The sequence below is a fragment of the Xiphophorus hellerii genome, chromosome 14 (assembly GCF_003331165.1).
Source record: "Xiphophorus hellerii strain 12219 chromosome 14, Xiphophorus_hellerii-4.1, whole genome shotgun sequence".
Classification (NCBI taxonomy): domain Eukaryota; kingdom Metazoa; phylum Chordata; class Actinopteri; order Cyprinodontiformes; family Poeciliidae; genus Xiphophorus; species Xiphophorus hellerii.
In genome coordinates, this window is record NC_045685.1 from 483,479 (window position 1) to 507,319 (window position 23,841).

Genomic DNA, 23,841 nt, shown 5'->3' on the forward strand with positions numbered 1-23,841 from the left:
CAAAGGAAAAATCAGCATCTGGGGGATCCCAGTTTGAGTGGATGGAAAAGATGTGGTATGCAGTTTGGCTCTCAGACCAAGGGGAAGCCCCACAGCTGTTCAGCATGTTCCCAAGTACTGTAATCCTTCAGACAGAACCAGAACCCTACAGCAGGTGGCACACAAATGTTCTAAGTCAAGTACGCCGAAGCCACCATGGGTTGGTCATCAAACCAGATAGTTGACCTGTTAATTATTCTCTAGCAAAAAGCATATCTTAGGTGCAAAGGATTGGCCTTTGTTGACATGGATGCCAAGTAAAACGCTTTTCAGTTTGAAACTTGTCATCGTTCCTGTGAAGGTTTTGCATAGACCAGCCAGAGAGACGTTGAAGAATTCCAAAATATAATCTTAATTTATTACAAAAAAAGTCCAAAAATAATTCAAAAATGATAAATTGGGCCCAAACTGAGGTCAACATAAAGTATAACTCAGGTGGTAACACAACAAACTCAAGCACAAACTGACCTAATAAACAAGACATGAGGGGAACTTAAATAGTGGCTGATCAGACCATTAACACACACTAGGGGGTAATTAAACATACAAGAACTTAAACACTGGTCAGAATATTACTAAATCTGTAAATTAAATATCAGAATTGAACTAACTTTCAAAAAGAAGAAACATTAAAGAAATGGTCAAATTAAACTATAAACCAAATTTCAACTTCCCCTGGCGAACAAATGGAACGGCCCGCTGAGGAAGTTTGACAGCCATGTATGGACATCAGCTGGAGATCATCTATGTGATTTTCAGCAGCAGGTCCAGAGAAAACTGGTAACTCAAAAAGAAGAAATTAATTTGTTGCATTTAACAAAAAATACAAAGAACTGACACATAAAGTTAACTAAATGTGTGCACAGCAAATAGTTAACTAAAGAGTCAGACTAATGAGAAACAATTTTAAAGATAAAAATCTAAACTACTCACTAATTAATGTTTAAAGTAATATTAAAGAACAGAAAACCATTACCAATTCTGTCTCTGTGTGACAGTAGGGACAGCTGTCAGTTCCATATAATTAGCTCCATTCCTCCTTTTACATGAACTGCAAGATCTAAGTAAGTTATAATGGAAAATAAAAGGCAATATTAAGGACTTTGTGGAAGAAAACAAACGCTTTATCACGGTTAAGCCCCAAGGATACTGAATTTGACATTTATGTTCTCAATAGCCTTGTGGTAACTTTTGTTACATGTTTTCCACAAAAGTATTTATTTTTAAATGGAATGAAGAAAATTTTCTGCAATAAACTAATCAAACATAGGTTGAAAGATAGTAGAGACAAAAAGCTAAATGTCCAAGACTTTATTTTGTTGCTTGAGTTAGATTCAGGTTGGCCGGGTGCCTGAGCAGACTTCTAACTGGTAGAACAAACTACCAGTTATTGTTCTAAAGTACAAAGTATGCTTATAACAAGCAGCATATTTGAACACAAACATGACATAAATCCTAAATCTGCTAGCACGGCAGTATAGCACCACAAAGAAAACATGATAAGACTGGGTCTTACTTCATTACCATCAAAATTATGGCAACAGTCAAAAAAAAATAAAAAAAAGTTGCATTTTCAACTATAAGTGAAACATGGATGTAAAAGTGACAACAGTTCAGTCATACAATAGATTCTTATAAAAAAAAAATAGTCCAAACACTGAACTGAGGTCTTCACCGTCTAAACATGGCATCAGTGCCTGAACAAATCACCGTCAGGCATCCAGCAGCACATCTTACACACTATGTAGTGTTGTGAAAAAGAATCTACTCCCTTACAAAGGTCTTCTGTTTTTTATTTCTTTTGTTACAATTGTATATTTTGTGTCATTGAACACATGAGGCAAATATAACCTATGTGAATAAATTATAATTTTTTTATAAAAGGAAAAACTGTCCAAAGTAACATGTTCCTATGGAGAAAAAGCATAAAGTGGCAGTTGTTACCATCACAACCAGCCATTAAGTTTAGAGGGTAATTACTTTTTGTCACATCCATCCAGATGTCATGCAAACTTTTAAAATCCTGCAAAAAAAGTCAAAAAACAATTCTGTGTGTTTCCATCTAGTGGTTTGGAGTGAGTCAACCGCAAAGCATGATGTTGACGCTACACATGGCTGTAATAAACAAGATGTAGAGGTTGCTAACTAGCATGAATCACACATCTCAGAAAAATGGAGAGTCCATCCCTCTGAGCCAGAGGTTTGGATTTTGACTTGTTTCATGCCTCTGGTAAGGCATAGACCCTTCAGAACTCATCAAGCAAAAGTGTTTCTGTTTTTTACACATCAACTCTTTTTTTGGAAAAGCCAAAAACCATCTCAGGCAAACATAAAAAAAACTTTTTTCTGAAATTGAGGAAATTATTAAAAATTTTGCCATTTCCATCAACCTTTTCTAATGCAATACTTCAAACTGCATAAAAAACGTTTATGAGAACATAGTTTTAGTCAGGTTTGGTTAGCTTTTTCTCTTAAATTAAATAATCATTTGACAATTGCCTATTCTATTTAATCAAGTTACTTCTGTGTGGTATTAAAATTAAAATCTGAAATTTTTAAGTCAGAAAAAAAGCAAAAACAGAAGAAATCTGTAAACACTTTCTCACTGTAGAGTTTAGTCGAGTCCAATTTAGACTTCCTGGAGTTAAAATGTCCTAAAACAAGAAGTGTTAATACCTGAGTAAAGGCAGTCTGAAGTTTCTTCATGAATCCTTTAAGCTAATGTTCTGCTTTGCGTTTTAACTTTATATTCCTTGATTTATTTTTCCACCTTCTTTTACCAAAATGGTTTGTAAACAAGTTATTATATCTCTCCTCCTCATCCCGCTCCTGCTTCTCATCCTTGTACCAAGGTCCCCATACTCCTCCGTTGTACTGCGGGTTGGAGCGCAGGTCCTTTGCAGGGTAGCGCACTGGCACAGCGGTCTTGTTGTACTGTACCAGCCGCATCAGCATCTTCTTTACTATGTGTGGGTATTGCTGAGACAAGTCTACTCGCTCATAAGGATCAGCTGTGATGTTGAACAGCCAGATGGATTTACCCCCGCCCCAACGCACACGTTCATTATGGTGGCGAGTGGTTAGTCGTTGGTTGGAGAACGTCTGTGGTGGCACCCAGTCACTGTAGCCTGGCACACCTGTCAGTAGCTTCCAGTGGCCAACTCGGAGCGCAGCTTGGACAGCGGTGTTCCACAATCCATATCCCGCCTTCCAAGAGCCATTCTTGGCTTTAATGTAAATTGGGTCGATGTTATGTAAAATGTCTAGGCGAGGTGATGGACGACCTTCACTAATAGCCTCCCAAACGTCGTATCCATCTAGGTTTTGATCTTCATCTAAGGTGCCTCCCCCCAGAGTCACCAGAGTAGGAAACCAGTCAGTTATGTGGACCAAAGTTTGACATTTTGACCCTTTTTTGACTAACAGGGGACTGTGAACAAAACCTACTGCCCTGATGCCCCCCTCCCAGTAGGTGGCTTTACTCCCCCTCAAGGGCCAGTTACTTCCACCGGCTAATGGCTGGCCCCCATTGTCTGTGGAGTACACTATAACTGTGTTGTCATAGTAACCAAAGTGTTTCAGGGCTAAGGTCAGGTTGTGAATGGCTTCATCAAGACAGGAAACCATGGCAGCATATTTTCGGCGATGTGGGTTTGGAATTCCCTTGTAGCGCTCGAGATAGCGAGCAGGAACTTGCAACGGGGAATGAACTGCCTGGTAGGCCAAGTAAAGAAATAAGGGTTGCTTGTGGGGATCATGATTGGCCAAGATGCTGACAGCCTTTCGAGTGAACATCACGGTAGAGTACAAACCGCGGTCCTGTTCCCAAGCGGCCTCTTCCCCTTCGTACAGATCATAGCCGCACATGCCGGGGCCTTCGCATTTGTAGTGACTGTAGTAATCGCCACTTCCAAGCAAAGATCCGAAGAAAGTGTCGAAACCTCGTTGGGTGGGAAGGCAGCCACGTTTGTAAAAGCCGAGGTGCCACTTCCCCACCATGTGGGTGGAGTAGCCTGCTTCTTTGAGTTTCTGGGGGAGAGTGATATTCTCCAAAGGCAGGCAGTTGGGCTGGGTGGCACGAATGATAGAATGTTGTAGGCCTGTGTGGATCTGATACCTTTGAAAAAAGAAAAAGGATAAAAGCCATTAGAAGATGAAGACATAAATACGTTGAAGTATTTCCTAACACAGCAGGAAGAAAAGGACCCATCTGTTGGCTCATATTGACCTCAAGTAGTGATTCTGTCAGTTTGATCAGTTTTACAGAACCTTGTAAAACTATCCTTATACCTAGAACTTTTCACTGTCAAAAAAACAACATATAATTGAACAAAGATTGTTTAAATGTTGCATTTCAAAAAGTGGCATGTACAAAAGTTACCTTACCTTATATTTTTTTGCCAAAAATATAAGGTTTGATTAATATACAAAAGTAAGATTGTCTGTTTTCTTAACAGAACAAATATATAAAATTAAGGAAGTATAAGACTTCTCATATAGGGAAGAAAAGGATATTAGATAAAATATTTCTACTTGCCAAATAAATCAATACATGTTTCTGCAGATGATTATGAACTTAGAGCTGTTTTAAAGCTGAAACGAGCCGAAATTCCCATCACTAGTGAATAGTGTGTCCCAGTTCTCAGCATCTGTCTTTTGTCCTGCCCGTTTTGGGCCCTAGATCAACAATTTATTTATTTTTATAAACAATTTATTTATGTTTATGTATTTATATAAAACATATTAGCCTAATATATGTTTGGCTAAGAACATATTTAGGTGGACTTTGGCAGGGTATGTTATCCACAATTCATTGCTGCATGTGATTTTAAAAAATAAAGGCAGAAATATGGCAATGTTTGTTTTAAAATTGAAAATAAAAAAAATAGTATGACAAGGCACACATCAGTAACAAAGTTTGATAAACTGAGGAGAAAAAAAGAATGAGAAAAAAAGAATACTTAAATAAAAGAATAGTGAGGAAAGTAAAAGACAATTTTACAAATGCAATTGGGCTTTTGTATTGTTGCAAAGTTTAAGTACTTCCTTAAATAAAATTATTTCACTTAAAAAAAAGTGTTTTTAAATGGGGTGATTTTTAGTAAGCAGCATTTATGAATAATAAAAAAAAAACATTAGCCAGAAAATTTAATTATTAATATAAGTCGACTCGCGGTGTACATTGAAAAAAAAAAAAAACAAGCTAGAGATGATCAGTTTTGTGTTTGTAGTTGAATGACAGAAATTGTAGAATTTTTTATGGTTTCATAATGTCAAATATGGGCAATTTAATTTGTAACTTCATGTGTAGCTATTATGTTGTAATTGGGGGAAAAAAGTAGTGTGTATTTTGCTAGGTTTTAGTTGACTCAGACTGTATCCTGGGGGGAGAGACTGGTTTTTTCTAATGCAATTTTAAGGCTGGGAAAAATTCCTGATCAACAACGTTTGCACAGTGGTTCATTTGTTGGACAATCTTTCTAGAAAACATTGCCCACCTCAATTTTGTTTGCAGTTTTCAAGTTATAACCTGGAAGGCATATTTTCTACCATAGTGCTACCTACAGGTGAACATGCCTGAATATTTGAATACGAGTCAATGCTGAAACGATTCCTCGAGTGATTAGAGTACCTCGATTATTAAAATTCATCTGCCTCGAAGCTTTGTTAAGTTATATTTCATTATTTAATGCACCGTGTTCCGGCCGGGTTATTACTTGCGTTGCGGAGCTCTCACTTCCGCCTGAGTTGTTGATGAAAGCTAAGTGTTAGCAGCACCTGTGTATTTATACAGGTGAGCGGATAGACTGAACACTGCGGCCGGCTGCGCATTAGATAATTAATGTAAGTGTAGCTTTATGGACAAAAATGTATTTCATATCATCCTGGTCTCAACAAATGTGTGGCGGAGCTCATCATGGCGGCACGTAGCTGGTAGATGAGTTTCTGTGAGTGATGAGTGTTAAATCCCATCACTAACATGGACACAAAAACTATGAATGTCTGAGCAAGGTGAGCATTCATCTATTACATTGACTGAAGATGAATACATAAACGATATGCTTATAAAAAACTTTTTTTATAAGCATATTTGTGAGCCTGCCTCTTTATTATTGAATTGAATACAATTTCAGATTTTTGTATAACGTATCTTCAGGTTAACTTGGAAAGTGAGCTATTATTGTTACAAGTTAATTTTCTAAACTACAGAAAAGTTATTGTTAGGGAAGCTCAACTGTGAAAAATTGGACCGATGTTGATATGCGATAGTAATACTGCTGTTATGGTAGATTTACCAACATTTTACTTTTTTTTTTTATCCAATTACTCGATTAATCGTAAGAATAATCAATAGACTACTCTATTACTAAAATATTCGTTTACAACAGCCCTAATTTGAGTAGTGGTGTGGCTACTGAACTTAGATACCAAATAAAAGTTGTAACAAGTTTAGGGGCTGGGCTGCAGTATGAGTTTCAGCGAAGAAACAAGAATAATAACGGGATAAATTGAGTAAAAACAATAAGACTTCCTGTCCCGCTGGGAGCAGGTGAATGACCATGCTTTGTATTAGCCATCTGCTCACTTTTGCAGGCTCTGGCTCAGAACCCTAATTATGAATAACACAGATAAAAGTTCCTTTCATAGTGAAAAGCAAAGAGGAGGTCTGGCATAGCCTCTGGTTCAGATGAGTGCCAGTTCTCTGTTCTTACTTTAATTCCCTTTGCAATTAATCAAAAGCATTTAGCATGAGAGTTCATTGATACAAACAGGAACTCTTGAGGCAGCTTTTAGAAGCAAACATTAAATTCTGTCTGACTCCCTACATCTGCTTTAAATAAAAACAAGACACCCTGGAGACAAAGTACTGCTTGCCTCCTCACCCTATGACCTTATTCTAAATCTCCTTTGCCTTCTCTTGAGGTTTGTGGTGTGTGAAAAAGGTAAAACAAAGATCTAGTTTAGTTGTCAGAAAGTTAAATTTAGAAGAAAATCGAACAGGCTCCTATTCCCCACAGACAAGACAAAAGCTTGCAAGTATTTACAGCAAATAAGAATTGTGTAAATGTTCCAAACACATCAATAAGGAGACAATCATTTACAACTCATTCCTAGAATTTGGGCCTGACTGGGAGACTAACCACCAGATGGATTCTATTAAAAATCAGTCTGTGTTGTGTAAAGTGACACATCTTATCAGCTTCTTTGAATATTTTACAGATTTATTTCAGAGTGTCTTAAATGGAGAAATTTACATCCTTCACAATGGTACCAGGATTGAGCAGAGAACTAAATTAAATTTGGAAGAGAATTAAAGATACATCACAACTTCCTGCATTTGTTTCATGCAAAGACACATACATCATGGCAGTCTAAGTGGACAGGCTGGAGACGAAGTTCAGTGTTTAATGAAGAAAAAATGAACAAATAAACTTACAAAAGTCCGTAGAATGAGAAAATCCAAGAACCAAGCAAAACTGGAGACATGAGGGGACACAGGTAGTCCAGGGTGATGTGACAAGACAGACTGGTGATTAGCAACAGGGAATGAGAAGCTTAAATACTGTGAGGTTGAGAGTGGAAACAACAGACCTGGCCTGATGAGCTAACTGATTGCAGGTGTGAGTAGTTGAAGCAGGAGTCAGGCTGAGGAGCGAGAAAAAGAGAGAAACACTGGGAAGCTGGAAAGATTACACAGGGGGGCAATGAAATAATTCTAACACTAAGAATAAGTAAGAAGAAGAGAACAGGAACAAGACTAATCTAATAAGAACTGAGAAACGCACAAACTAGAATTACCAAAAGGACTAGACAGAGAGATAAACTTAACTAGAATCACTAAGGAAGAACAGAAGTAAACTCCGACAGTCAATAACAACTAGACCTAGAGTAACGACATAAAACATAACTAGAAACACTATAAGGGACTGAAAGAAGGAAAACAACAACAAGACTAATCGAACCAAAATAAGTAACATCAGATAATGAAACTACAATGAACATGAAGGGCTAAACTAAAGTGAACTGGACCACAACTTATTAAACAGAAAAGCACAAAAACAAAATCCCAACCTAAGGCCAGAGTCTTGACAGTCACATAAACTTCCATCAACGCTATTTTATCTGCATTTTTATTGTATTTGAAAGGTTGATAGAAATGGCAAAATTAAACAAAAATGTCCTCAGTTTTGCTAAAAAGGTTTTTACGACTGAGATGGTTTTTGGATTTCCTGGATCCCCCCCACCCCCCCCCAAAAAAGTTAATGGGCTAAAAAGAAGATGGACACATTTGCCTAAGTTCTAACGTAGTAAATGCCTCTATCCTCTTGGCCTTACCAGAAGCAAAAAACTGAAAAATATCAAAGTCCAAATAGCACAGAGGGGAAGACTGTCAGTCTGTTGTGATCAGCAAGAGGAACCTTCCATCTGTGGTGAGGAATTTCTCCATTCTGAGATGTGATAGTTCCAACCTCTACATCTCCTTATTACCACCAACTATTCACAAGTTAATTCACAAAACAGATCAGAACGTGATTCCCCCTTTCATGGCTCATCAGGAGACCTTGCTGGATGGAGAGCAGGGGAAAGGGAGAAGTTTCATATGATCATGGGAATAATGTTTTGTAAGTTGGTGGTCCTCAGTCAATCAGGGCCAGTGGAGGAAAGAGAATGTTTTATGAGTTCATAATTAGGCATTGAAATATGAATGTAGAGAACAATAAAGTGGATGGGAGAATGAGGAAGAGGATCAGTCATGGGGATTCATTGAAGTCATTGGTCACCAATCAAGCCAAGTCCATCAGACTATCAGGTGTGAAAATACCCCAAGTTGTTTCTAATGGAAAATGTTGCCAAACAATGGAAATGATCTTTCCTTTAGCAAAAGTAAGTTGGATGATGCTTATTTCAGCCAGCAAAGGGTCACTGTGTTAGTCCATGTCCAGCCTGAGTCATAGGATAGTATGAAGGACATTTTTTGTGCTGTTTGAATTGTGTCCATCTTGATACTGGTAACTGGTCCAACTGTTTACTTCCAGGATTATAAACTAGTGTATGCAGTCTGAGCAACTGCCCTCAGACATCGTTTTTCCTTTACTGCAGTAGCCCCACATGTTCACTTGACTATTTTGAATGGCTCTTTTAAAAGTATCCATGTCAGGGGAGGGCAGCTGCAGTCCAGTGCTGAGCATTGTTAAATCATTTCTTTATCTTGTAGTCAACCCATGGAGACTATAAGGCAGAGAAACAGCTGGCGGCTCACTTCTGTGCCTTATCGCATGTCAGAGTCAGCACTTCCGCTCTCCATGCAGCTGGAATCACGCTCATCTCACCAGTTTCTTTACACAAGCACTGTTCTACATTGCCAATAAATCGCATCATTATCTTCAAATCACTCACGTTAGTTGTACGCTCAAATCCCACAGGTCAAGTTCACTTTCTACTCCTCCAACCTCTTTGTTTATAAAAGCTCCTAAACAAACCTCCAGCCTGGCCCTCTGCTCCACAGCCTCTTTACATGTGGTTCAGATTTCATCAGTCAGCCCCAGAGCAGATTGTCTCCTCTTTTTGGCAAAGCTGTTTGTTATTTCCTTGCTATCTCTAAGGTCTGACTCTTTCTTTGACATACTTATTGTTCTGCACTCCATTCAGCAGCTCCTTCAGTGAAATGAACATTACCTTCTATTAAAGGTGAACTATTATGCTTCCTCGAACAGCTTAGGATGCTCTATGGGCTCTACAAAACATGTCCATCACATTTTGTGTCTGATCAGTTGTGCCTATTTTGAGCTTCTTTCAAAATGAACTGTTTTAGGACCTTGTGTCACTTTAAATCCAAATGAGCGACTGCTGGCCACGCCCCCAACTCAACATTTATATTTCCATGTGAAAATTACTGCAAACAGATGCACAATTATACACCTTACATCTTTGAAAAGCTAAAGTGGAGCCTCATGCTCAACCAACAAAAATGCAGCAAGTGGTTTCTGGATGCCAAGTCAACAACAAAACATTTCTCTTTCAGCAGCCCTTGTACACACAGGAGTAAAACCAGATGAGTAAATGTACTGAAGCTTAGGGTGGGTCGATAGGTGACGGGCTGGGCTCAGTTGGGGTTGCTAGGTAACAAGTGACAATTGATTGTTGGGAGATTTTTGAAATGGTTCATTTTCTAGACAACAACTTAAAAAACAACTTATTGTCAAATAAATGGCTGGCTGGGTTTTTCAAGCACTTGTTTTTAGAAGCAGTAAAAACCAAATGGAAGTACAAAAATATGCTAAATGTGAATTTTACATAATACATCCCCTATAAGAAAGCATGCCTGCCAGATAATACATTACTTACCAAGGTCTCCGTTTTAAAATCTAGACTCATTGTGAGCAGACATAAACAAGTTTAAGAAAATAAACTCTTCAACTCTCCTCTCTGCTCATTAAATCACACTCAGAGTTTTCGGCTTTAGGAATTTCATTGCTCTCATTCCAAACATGTGGAATCCAGTGTGCCTTGTCCTTGTTGCATTTTCATTTATGTTCAATAAAATTTTGAACCTTTTGTTTCTGAACTTCAGGGGTAAAGAACAACTGATGCCTGGAGGCCTCAGTCCTTGATGCAGCTGTCACAGGTTCTGGTCCTGACTTGATGACCTTTGCTGCATGTCTTCCCCCTCTCTCATTACTCATTACCCAGGAGCCAATAAAACCTTAATAAAAAAAGGAAAAATAAGTGGGATGGGGAGAGAAAAATGACTCATTCAAGAAAATTGGTTTGTCCAAGTGAACTTGAAAAATAAATAAGTAGTAAGTTGCAAGTATTTAGTAATTCTAGGTGGGATTAAATTTTTATCAAGCAGTCCACACAAATTAAAAAATAAGTTAACAACAGTGCATGGAAAATAAGTTACATGAACATATTTTATTTTTGTTAGTTTTACTGCATGATTTAGTACTGCTTACTTAAAATGAACGAGGTTTTCTTACTAATCTTAAGCTTACTTTGCTTTTTTGTTTTTGAGACAAAGAGTTGTACAGCACAGCTCTAGATTAAAAAAAAGCTTTGCTTTTAAGTCTCTGATCTCATCAGCACAGCCAAAAGAAAAACAGGTAGGTTAAAGACTTGCACCATGAACTTCCTGAGAGCAGATAAAAATACAGTCTCACAAAAGCATTTAAGCTACCTCACAATGCCATGCATTTTTTATTTATATGACAGAACAATACAAGATCCTCTCTGTGCCTTTCTAGAACATAAGAAGGTTAAGCAACAGAAGGTTGTGGTTGAAATCAAGGTTATTATAGTTAACTAAAACTAACCAACCCAAAAAACACTGAAATTGCATTAACTGAAATAAATAAAAACAGTAATTAATGGGAAAAATCAACAATTAACTGGAAATATATAGTGTGCTTATAAAATTAAAACATACTGAAATTATATATAATATCCTTTGTTTTTGTATTTATGAACATAATTATTAGCCTTTTAAACTGATGTGAAAGATTTTTTCGGCCAAAAAAAGTAGTTTATGTCTTTTAATCCTCCTGGTGGCTCTAACATTAGACCACAAAATGGTGACAGTAAAAGCTGGGAGAAAATGCCAGTAAGTCGGTTGTTGATAATAATTGAATACACTCTTTGAAAATGGTGTCTTCTGTTGTGTATTCACTACCAGTTCATGTTGTTACGGTCACTGACCTCTAGGGGCTCTCTCATGAAGAGTGTCATCAGTTCTACCTGGCTGCCACAGTGCAACGTGTTGGAGCTTGTCAGCCTCCTTCATAAAGAGCTTCATGCCAGAGATGTCAGATCCGGTTTTTTTTCCCTGGACCTTGATCTGAAGTGATCTTGTCTGTCTGGTGACTGTTTGTGGGGACGTAAATGATTTTGCTGTGAGCATATTGTGAAGAATCAAGTGTCTAAATTAGGGGTCGGCAACCCAACATGTTGAAAGAGCCATTCTGGAGAAAAAAAACAAAAAATAGATCTGTCTGGAGCCGCAAAAAATTAAAAGCCTTATATAAGGTTTATAATGAAGGCAAAACAGGTTATAAGTGTTTATATTAGCCTATTATCAAAACAACTAAGTGTATAGATTATTAGTATTCATGATTAAATGTTTATTTTCCCTGCAGTGCGTCCTGGACGGATCGACGCATAACGTGACTCTGTTGTACGATGGTGCTTTAAGTTTACCTTCCGTTACAGTATTAATGTATTATGTTTCGTTGCATTGATAAAATTAAAGAAATGCAATAAAAAAAATCTGATTTTTGATGTCATTTTTATTTTGACAATTGACGGGGAAAGGGAAACATAGTCCCTCCAGCGTGTCCTGGGTCTTCCCCGGGGCCTCCTCCCGGTGGGACGTGCCCGGAACACCTCACCAGGGAGGCGTCCAGGAGGCATCCTGACCAGATGCCCGAGCCACCTCAACTGGCTCCTCTCGTTGTGAAGGAGCAGCGGCTCTACTCTGAGTCCCTCCCGGATGACTGAGCTTCTCACCCTATCTCTAAGGTAGAGCCCAGACACCCTACGGAGAAAACCCATTTTGGCCGCTTGTATCCATGATCTCGTTCTTTCGGTCATGACCCAAAGCTCATGACCATAGATGAGGGTGGGAACGTAGATCGACCGGTAAATCGAGAACTTCACTTTTTGGCTCAGCTCTCTCTTCACCACAACAGACCGGTACAGCGCCCGCTTGACGGCAGATGCTGCGTCAATCCGCCTGTCAATCCCCCGCTCCCTTCTGCCCCTCATTCGTGAACAAGACCCCGAGATACTTGAACTCCTCCACTTGGGGCAGGACACTGTAACAGTCGTAATTGTGTAGTGTCTCTTTAAGATACTTTAGTATTGCTAATGACGTCACAAGTATGCGCCACGGCTTCTCTGTAGAGAGCGTGGGAGAAACGTGCTAGAAGGACATGTTAGCTTTCTTTAGTAATGTTAAGGGTTGTTTGGACTCTGCTCACTTTCATGCCTGATAATATAGCAGCCGTTCAACCGGGCTTGTAAGGTTGGTGAAGAGTGTGTTTATTAAAAGACAACACTGTGGAATTCCCAGTACCAGTGTGGTTGTGCGTTTTTGATCGCCCTGCGAGTCTACCGCCTCCTCTCCTCCCTTAAATACAACCCAAGCGTTACAACACCCCGACCCAGAGAAGACACTCTACCCTTTTCCGGCTCAAGACCATGGCCTCGGATTTGGAGGCACTGATCCTCATCCCGGCCGCTTCACATTTGGCTGCGAACCGCTCCAGCAAGAGCTGCAAATCGCGACCTGATGAAGCCAATAGGACCACATCGTCTGCAAAAAGCAGAGATGAGATCCTAAGGCCACCAAAACGGATCCTCTTAAAACAATTTGGCTGCGCCTAGAAATTCTGTCCATGAAAGTAATGAACAGAATCGGTGACAAAGGGCAGCCCTGGCAGAGTCCAACTCTGACCGGAAACGAGCCCGACTTACTGTCAGCAATGTGGACCAGACTCTGACATACAGGGACCTTACAGTCCGTATCAAAGGGCCCGGTACCCCATACTCCCGGAGAACCCCCCACAGGGCTCCCCGAGGGACACGGTCGAACGCCTTCTCCAAGTCCACAAAACACATGTAGACTGGTTGGGCGAACTCCCATGCAACCTGCCGAGGGTGTAGAGCTGGTCCAGTGTTCCACGACCAGGACGAAAACCACACTGCTCTTCCTGAATCCAAGGTTCAACTATCCGACGGACCCTCCTCTCCAGGACCCCTGAATAGAGATTGCCAGAACAGTTTTAAGCCCTTCATTTTTGATGGTTTTGTCTCCCTAACAGGAAGTCCTGAGGATGAGATACCAGTGAGGATACTGAGGGACACTGGTGGTTCCCAATCGTTCATCCTGTCCAGCTTTCTGCCATTCAATGCTGATACCTCCTGTAATGCAAGTACAATAGTACAAGGAATTGCAAAGGCCTATGTACCGGCACCTTTACATCATGTTCACATAAAGTCCAAGTTGACCTCTGGATTCTTCAAAGTTGCGGAGAGAAACTCATTCCCTGTTCAGGTGTTTGAATTTATAATGGAATTTAATTTAAAATATTGCAAATTTTTTGCCCAGGTCCCTCTTGAAAATGAGATCTAGATCTCAATGGGGTTTACCTGATTAAATAAAAGAAAGGGAATGATCTTGCTGGAGACAAGGTACTTCCTATTCCTGAGATGGTGGATAATCCCAGTTGCATGATGGGTGAAGATGAGATGTTGGAATCCCATCCTGATGTGTTTGCTGTCAGTGCTCTTACCAGCTCCCAAGCTCGTAAGCTGAAGGAGGTGAACTTGGATGACTCTGTTCTTGGCTCTGCTTTGATGGAGGACAAGCTGACAGCAGAGGACCTTTCAGAATCAGCACCCCTCAAGGAGGACTTCACTCCAAAGTCTGAGGCTGGAGTGAAGTCCAGACTTTGGAGTTTAGAAAAAACTCCAAAGTCTGAGGTTTTTCTTCCGCTATCAATATCAAGTGAGAGTTTGAGCCAAGCTCAGAAAAGTGATGAAACACTCACTAAATGCTTTGAAGGTGTGAGTGATTCAATAAATGGTGACAAGACCCATAAGTTTTATGTTGAGAATGGATTACTCATGAGAAAATGGATCTCAAGGCTTGCTTTGCAAGAGAAAGGCATTGAGGAGGATTGGGGAGTAGTACATCAAATTGTCATTCCTCAAGGTTATCGTGAACAAATACTGCAGCTGGCACATGACCACTCATGGTCAGGTCATTTGGGAATCACTAAAACCCACAACTGTATTCTACACCATTGTTTTTGGCCAGGCCTGAAAAAGGATGTTGCCAGGTTCTGTAGAACATGTAGAGTTTGCCAATTAGTGGGTAAACCTAATCAGACGGTACCAACTGTCCCCTTTAAGCCCATTCCTGCAGGTGGTGAGCCTTTAGAGTGTGTCCTGGTGGACTGTGTGGGTCCTCTGCCCAGAACAAAAGCTGGTAATCAGTTTCTCTTGACTGTCATGTGTGCTGCCACTCATTTCCCTGAAGCCATTCCACTAAGGAAAATCACAGAACCCATCATAACTAAAGCTCTTCTGAAGTTTTGCAACTTTTGGTCTGCCTAGAGTTATACAAAGTGATCAAGGCAGCAATTTTCAGTCCAAAATCTTCAAGCAGACACTACAGTCTTTTGGCATTAAACACATTCCCTCCGGTCCTTACCATCCCCAGTCACAAGGCGCTCTAGAAAGATGGTATCAGACTATCAAGGCCATGATGCGCAAATATTGCCATGAGACAGACAAAAACTGGGATGAAGGACTTCATTTTCTGCTGTTTGCAGCCCGAGAAGCTAAACAGGAGTCTGTTGGTTTTAGCCCTGCTGAACTGGTTTTTGGGCATGGTGTAAGAAGACCACTTAAGGTTCTGAAGGAACAACTCCTGTCAACTGACACGCAGCCACAATCTAATGTCCTTGAATTTGTCACACAATGTCGGGAACATCTATACCAGTGGTTCCCAAAGATTTTCTGGGCCCCCCTATGGATTACAATAAAATCCCCCCCAAAAAAGAAAAAAAAAAAATCAACTTGGCACACGCATCGTTCAACCAGACATAAACCTATACACATATTTTGTTTTCAAACTCCACTGAAGTTTATTTCACACTTCAGGTTGCAACAAAACACACTACAAACCATCTTTACAGTGAAACACTTCTGTGTAACTGTTTGGGGTTTTTTTTTTCTTTCATCCATACCGCTACTGACGTCAACTGTTTAATTACTGATTTTTTTGTTACACCCAGTGCCAGAATTTACCCTTAGTGGTCTTGGGGAGGGGTTGTAACACATGTACACATAAACACAATACAATAGTTGACCTTTTTAAATTTTGCACCCAAATATCAAAGTACAAAAAAACTAAAATTACAACTAATAAAAACTAAACTAAAATAAAATAATATTTAATGAATAATTACTAAAAACTAGCAACTAATTAAAAGTAACTGAATTAGACAATAAAATTCACAACTAAATAAAAGTAAACTATAATGAAAAACCAAAAACTATTACAAATCTGGTTGGAATGTGACTAAATGTAAGGCAATTCAAGGGGCTTCAAGCAGCTAGCATGAAATCTGTTCCCAGGCTCATGTTACGTGGCAGCATGCAGCAGCTGCTCTACATAACTGCCTCAGTCTTTGTATCTGAATGCTTATCAGTTCATGTCTTGAAGGGATTTAAAGTTCTACTTAACTTTGGATTTTGGTCCCTCTTCCTGCTAAAAATATCAGCACCTCTAACAGCTTCTGTGTTAGACTTAGTGAAATCTGGGACAGGGGGAGTAGTTTAATTAGCCAACCTAAAAAGCAATAAGTTATAATTGCAGTTTACTAATTTGTATTTGTGAACAAACAGAGCTCAAACTCAAAGATTAAACTCACAGCATCAGATTGTTGCTATGGTAACAAAACAGTCTAACTATGAATATTGTTCCTTGAAGTTGTACAAAGTAAACTTGCCAGCTCCTTAAATCTTACATTTAAATGTTAAACAATTTAAAATCTTTTAATTTATGTATGTTGAAACATACATGAATGTACTGTGTTTATGTACATTAAATCAGATTTAATGTACATAAATTAAAAACCATTAAATCAAATTTAGCAGCATTGATAATCTCAATAAATAAATGTTACTTTTATGTATCTGTGGTCTGTGTTAAAATATTAGCATTTATGGGGCCCCTGAAGGCCTGGGGGGCCTGATGGAGCTGCTGACTTAATTTGGATTAAAAAGAAGTGCAAATAATTGATATTCATTTTAATTGTATTTTTGTATTGTTTTTAAGACTAGTTTTGGATTTAAATAGCATTTCACTGGTGATGTTTTTCGGTAGCAAATAATTACTCAGTAATATTTTTACATTTCCTGTCTACTTAAAATCTTTTAATAGAAAAACACGGTGGACCACTGGTGAAACACCTCGGCGTCCCGACCACCGGGATGATCAGATTTTCTGGGAGAAACCCTGATGTAAAGCATAGAAGTCAAAATTTATTACATTTTAAACCATGGCTCCTACAGCAGCAATTAGGTCAAATTAAATTATTGGCCATTATAAAAGAGAAATTTATTTAATCCTCTACTGCATCTTGACAGAACTGACAGAAACAAAGTTGTTTATATATCTACATCCAGAGAGAATACATAATTTACATGTCCAAACATCGGCACTTTTTTTGCATCTTTAATTTAAGCCACGTTTTCAGAAAATTGGTTCAGCAATATGGGGGCTATGACCATTTTTGTAACAGATTCCTGCTCATCCTGCATTGGAACAGTAAGTGGTTTTGTGGACATGACTAATGGCGTCTGCCGTTAACAGATCACTGGCTTTAGGGGCTAATAGTCGATGTTCAATCCAGTAATATATAGAAAATATAATATAATTTCTCATTGGAATTAACAAAGTATTTTTGAATTTAAATTTGAATTGACTATATCAATGGTCCCTCTATAACCCAACTGCCCCAACCAGGCCCAAAAAAGTCCCACTGAAAATGATGAGCAGAGAAACAGATGTGTCTTGCAGTGGCGGTTTCTGATATGGGCAACTGCACAGGGTGGCATTTTGTGGGGGGAGGGGCACATGAGTTGAATTTTGTAATTGTTTTCAACTATAGGAAAGCATAAATTAGAATATGACAATAAAGTTCAATATTTTAGCAATTCCATCACCAAGTGAAAGACATAATAGAGATTAATTAGATGACTGATGTTTCAACATCTTTACGTCTCTTAGAACGTTTCATACCTTCTCAAAGGTTTTTATTTTCAACAAGTACTATTAATCTTACAAGCCTCATCAGGCTGTATATCCTAAGTTACTGAGTAAGAGATGCCATGTGGAACTTCACCGCTCAGAGAGAATGGGGACGTTTATGTGTTCCGCCGAAGAAATAACTCGGGAGTGAAGCAGGTCACAATGTGTCAACACAACGAATCTAATATGGCATTTCAAAAACAAATACTTGATGGAGTTTGGCTACATCGAGGCTCACTGCAGGGAAAAAAAGACATCCTGATCAGCCAGGCTGCAGGTAAAGCAGAGCACAACTACCAACAGTGACCTGGATTAGCATCACGGTCAGAAAGCTAAACAAATAACCCGAAAAATAATTCAAGTCAACGAGCTGGCGGTGGAAGACGCTGGTTCTGCTCCCGCTGTTGAACCGCAGCTACTGGTAGCAATATTTCACAGACGTAGCGCCGCTCAACCTCCACCCAGCAGTGAACTCTCACTCAGAACGTCTGCTCAAAGCTGCAGCATGTAACTTAAAAAAACAACCAAAAAAAACTAGAGATGCTCTGATCAGGTTTTTTGCTGAATGTCCCCATTCACTTGGAGCATTCAAGTTCCACACGACATCGCTTAGGATTTGTTGCTGTGTGCTTGTGCAGTGTGAAGGAAAGAGGAGATGAGCTGCACACGCAGGCTGCGAAGTGAGATAAACGTGATCGGTTTTGGTGATTGGCAACAAGAGACAGTGATCGGCGATCTCCCATCATAGACTTTTTCACGGAAATCGGCTGATTCTGATCGGTGGCCGATTGATCGGCACGCCTATAAAAAAACAAAGATTTTACATATGTATTAAAACTTTCATTGCACTAACATAAGACAATCTCTGAAAAAAAAAATCGATCTCGTCTGTCTCCTCTCTGTGTTTTGCAGAATTACTCGGCTCAGTCAGAAACAGCCAATCAGAACCAGCTAGCCGTGCTCTCAGGAAGTTTTGATTTAACTCAGTATTGTTCATTTTGATGCAACCTACATTTGATTTTGAATAAATTTTGTTTTTTTTCTTGTCATTATGTTGTGAGATTTATTTGACCCATGCATAATTTATGCTACTGAGAACCTTACTGTTAAATATTGTTTTACTGATTGCAGGTTCATCAGTTGTCCTTTTGACTGAGTAGCTGCTGCAGTTTGCCTGCAAGTATTTTGCATGTTTTATGTCTAAATTAGGTGAATTTATTGCCAGATCATGTTTCCATTTTGCCAGATAACAGAGTAGCATTTATAACTGAAGAGAAAAATTAACAGCCAATCCAGGTGATCGGCAGTGATCGGTCCTAATGCAAAAAATCTGATCGGAGCGTCTCTTGTCCCCACCAATTTGCAACACAAAGTTACACCCTTGGGGTAAATGTATTTCTGTGTGTGACGAACGAAGGAGTCAAATCCCATCGCTAACATGAACACAAAAACTAGAAATAGCTGGGCAAAGTGAGAGTTCATCTATTAAATTGAAGATGAATACAGAAAGGAAAACCTGGAATATACGTAGACATTTTTATTAGAGTATTTGTCAGCCTGCCTCTACTGTTAAATTGAATAGAATTTCAGATTTTTGTTTAATTTTTCTTCAGGTTAACTTAGAAAGTGAGCTATTCTTGTTGCAAGTTAATTTTCTAAACTACAGAAAAGTTATTTTTAGAGAAGCTCAAATATGAAAAATTGGATTGATGTCAATATCTGATAGTAACGCTGCCATTATGTTAGATTTATCAATGTTTTATTTTATCATAGTTTTTTTTATCCGATTACTTCATTAATTATAAGAATAATTGATAGATTATTCAATAACTAAAATATTCATTTACAACAGCCCTAGTTACAACCAATGTTTACAGTTTTAAAATCTTTGTGTTAAGCCTAAAAACATCCCAGTGAACCATTTGCACCTGTTCTCTCTCAGACTGAGCAGTATTGATTAAATATTACTGATTGACTTAATAAACTGAACTTGGAAATGATCAAAACAGCTGTTTTGATAATCAGGTCATACAGTGCCAGTGGTTTCAACAGAACAATTCTTAAATATTATCAGATTCGCAACAGTATTTCAATTTGGGGGAGTGAAGGACACTGTGGGGGAGGGGGTGAAAAGATTTATGATTCCCAGGGGGGCCTGACAGAAAATACTTGAGAAGGGGTGCTGTGAGGGTGCAGGGGCAAACACGACCCACGTATTGAGGCCTCAGTCCTCGTGGCTGTGGTCGCAGGTTCGATTCCCGGCCTGGCGACATTTGCCGCATGTCTTCCCCCTCCCTCATTACCCCGTTTCCTGTCGAACTACTTTCAAATAAAGGCCACTAGAGCCAACAAAACCTTAAAAAAATGAAATACTTGAGAAACACTGCGTTAGTGTAGTATTGATAAAGCTTTGCTCAGCTTAGTGATGGAAATACAACAAATGATCAGGAATAATAAGCTTTTTGCTGCTAAATATTTTAAACAAGTCATTTTATTTGAAGACGTTGACAACTCTAACATTTATAACATTCCAACTGAGGCTTGTAGATCAAGCATCTTTTCTGTTTTTCTAGCAATTTCTTGAGCACTGCATGGGGTGAATCATTTCCTGGGACATTCAGTTCTGGGATGACTGCAGACATTGTGATGGACCTCATGGTTTGAAAACAGCCTTATACGGTTACTTCTTTCCACTCATTGCTGATGTCTTTCCGGTTTGGCATGGAGTGAATAGACACCTGTAAACACCAGTCTAGCAAATCACCAAAACTGAGCAGATAACTGACGATAATCAGTTGCTTTGGTTCAGCAGCATGTGGCTGCTATTTTCTCTCTTAAATCACATTGAAGTATCAAAGTTGGAGGGATTTTTCTTCTTACTTTTTCTATTTGGCATTTAAGAAGTTTCCTTGGTATAATAAAGTAAATAAATGAAGATTAGAATCTGTTAGATTTTCTGTATGTTTGAGGCTTGATTTGATTAAAAAAAAAATACTAGATAATTGTTTTATGTGATATGCATCGACAGAAACAGTAACTAATTGGTGCCTTGGATCACGTTCATGTTATACCTTCATAGTTTTACTTCAGCAATGAATTAAAAATGAAGGTTTTACACTTTTCCTTAAGATTGGATCAGTTTTCATCTGCAAGGTACCGGTAGGTTCTTTACCTGCCGGTCATCAGCTGACTCCTGGACGGGCTGCAGAGCGGCTGCACGTAGTAATTCTCCAGCTTCACCCCCTGTGCGGCCAGCCGGTCCAAGTTCGGAGTTTTGATCTCGGAGCCGTGGTATCCAACATCCCGGAAGCCCTGATCATCCACCAGGATGAAGACGATGTGCGGCTGGGAGGTCGGCGGCTCGAACTCATCCCCTCCGTTGCGCAGCGTGGACCTCCAATTTTCCCACGACATATGAACGCTCCATACCGGAGGAACGATGAAGCTGAGGAGGAAGGTCAGGAACATGCTTCAGCCCGACTAGGATCCTCAACGGAGGTGGTCTGTGCGCATGACTAGGAGGCAGACAGCGGCGCGTGGAGCTCGGGTTCGGTGGTCTGCACAGCCTCACGGTTCTCCTTCCGACCGCCAGGCGCTAGCAGCATGCTCTGCAGCGGGAAGGGTCCATGTGGCTTGCAGGCAGGCGGCAGCTGCTCCGCCCGGGAACTTAAGCAGAACTCCGGCGGAGTTCCGCTCAGAGAAGCAGTCCTGTCCCCCGACTCACACAGCGGGGCCTGATCCGCAGAAGGACGCAGGTCCGAATCAGTCCAATCCCCTCACTGTCATGACGCGTTCAGAAACTTTCCACAATCCTCCCATTTGTCTTCTTGCTGCGGGTCCACTGCTGAAAGCACCACAGAACACAAACTGCACAACTGCTGAGAGAACTAATTGTATGGCAAGCGGTTTGTATATTTATTCTGTAATTTATCCGTGTTTTTGACGCTTGCAAGGTAGTTTGAATTTTAGATCTTGGGTCTTTTTAAAACGACGTAGCAGAGATATTAGTTTTTATAAAATAATCTCGTCCACACCTGATCAGTTTTAAAAATAGTGGTCGTCCATATGAACCCGCTGAATTACACTATTGTGTGTTGTTCTAAATATGTCAAACCCATAGGGGGCAGTGTAGGCTCCGTATTGGGAGGGATAGCTGGTGCGAAACGGCTGAACTCCAAGCGCTCTCTCCTTTGCAAATCAACACATTTAAGCAGTTGAGCTTATAAAAAAACACGTAAAAGATGTCTGAACAAATGTAAAAATCAGCACCTCTCTGATAGCAGTAATCAGAGAGATGCCAAACAATAACAATGGTCACATATGTTATAAAAATATAGATTTCCTCTGTCCCTTTTATCTGCTTACACACACTGCTACACTCTTGCATAATTATAACTGGTGACAGTTTCACAAACAAAACTTGTGAAGGCAGGCTAACACCCCTTAGAGCAGGGGTGGGCAACTCCAGGCCTCAAGGGCCGGTTTCCTGCAACTTTAGATGTGTCTCCACTTCAACACACCTGAGTCAAATAATGAGGTCATTATCACTTAGGCCCAGTCCCAAAGCTCAGTGTGCGCCCTACACCCCTCTGTGAAGTATGGATTCAGTCAAGTGCTCATAAGTACGCAGGTTTATAAGCAGCAGAAATGTGAGAATTGGGACAGTACGCCTCTGTGTCGTAACTTTGACATTCAAAATGGCGGTACTGTTTAGGCATTTGTGCTACTAAAAAGTACAACAAAACAAATTATTTTAAATGTACAGTTACAGTATTTTTGCTTTCCTAAGTCATTGTTGAAGATATTTGTTGTGACTTGTTGAATACAGAAAATTCTATGTAATCACACATGTTCAGTGAAACAAAGTTTATTTCAATACTTTGCTTTTGAAAACTGATTTTATTCTCTCTTTTTTTGTGACAGCTTGCTCTGTGAACTTTGCCATGATTTTGGATGTGTTGTGGAGATTCTCCCAAACTGTATCCCAGCAGATTTCTACATCTCCCATAAAGGAAAGGTCTCTCCCCCATATATTTTCTGGCACGAGGATCCGAAATAAATTTATATAATTTAGAAACAATGCCACGTGCCTGACCCTGCGAGGCAAGAAGTTTTTGTAAGGGATGGGTTGGGAGAGGCACACCCCATGGCACACCGTACGCATTCATGGCCGATCTGAGTTGTAAATAAAAGAAGAATGTGGAACTTGGTAAATTGTACACAGTTTGTAGGTCACTTAAAGAACGCAGGCCATCATCATTCATAAGGTCTTTGAGGACATTGACACCCCTATCTCTTCACCTAGGGAAAGAGAATGGCTTGTTTCCAATGAAAAGTTATTAAATATAGTTGAATGTTTATGCCATTTCAGGTTGGTGTTTGTGTGATTCAGCACTGAATGACAGATTCTAAGAAGAGAAGAACTTATAGGTCCTAATTGTGCTTTAGACTCATTAGGAGGTATATTAGAATACTCTAAGTCCTCCAGCCTATATGGTTTGGATAGATTTTCTTCAATTGGTTTCCAAGAAACAGAGGCCTAAGGATTCAACCATACAAGCAAAGGTCGGAGCACAAAGGACCAAAAATACATCTTGAAATTCGGTAGACCTAAGCCCCCAAGTGTTTTATCTCGTTGAAGTGTTCTTAATTTCAAACGAGGTTTCTTCCCATTCCAAATGAATTCAGATATGAGAGAGTGCAGCTTGTCCCAGTAACCCCTTGGCGGTGCAAGAGGAATCATTGAAGAGTAAAAGTTAACATGCAGAAGAACATCCATTTTAATTACCGACACGCAGGCTTGAAGAGAATTTGGGAGTTAGTAAATGTGTTAAAGAGGACTCTGTGTCACCAATATAGAGTAAAATATCGTCCGCATATAAAGATATGCCATGCTCAGTGCCCTTGACTGAGATAGGCAGAACTGAGGGGTGTTGTCTAATTTTCTGAGCCAGTTGTTCGAGGGAGAGGGCAAAAAGTAA

At 39.6% G+C, this 23,841-nt stretch overlaps 1 protein-coding gene across 1 annotated transcript; it reads right to left on the bottom strand.

The window, feature by feature from the left end:
* Window positions 1-370: 370 nt before the first annotated feature.
* On the bottom strand, window positions 371-23,841 carry arsj (arylsulfatase family, member J). The gene is given in 4 exon segments (XM_032584355.1): window positions 371-4,156; window positions 21,033-21,328; window positions 21,330-21,386; window positions 21,388-23,841. Coding segments are annotated over 4 exon segments (1,830 nt in total). The 5' UTR covers window positions 21,466-23,841; the 3' UTR covers window positions 371-2,757.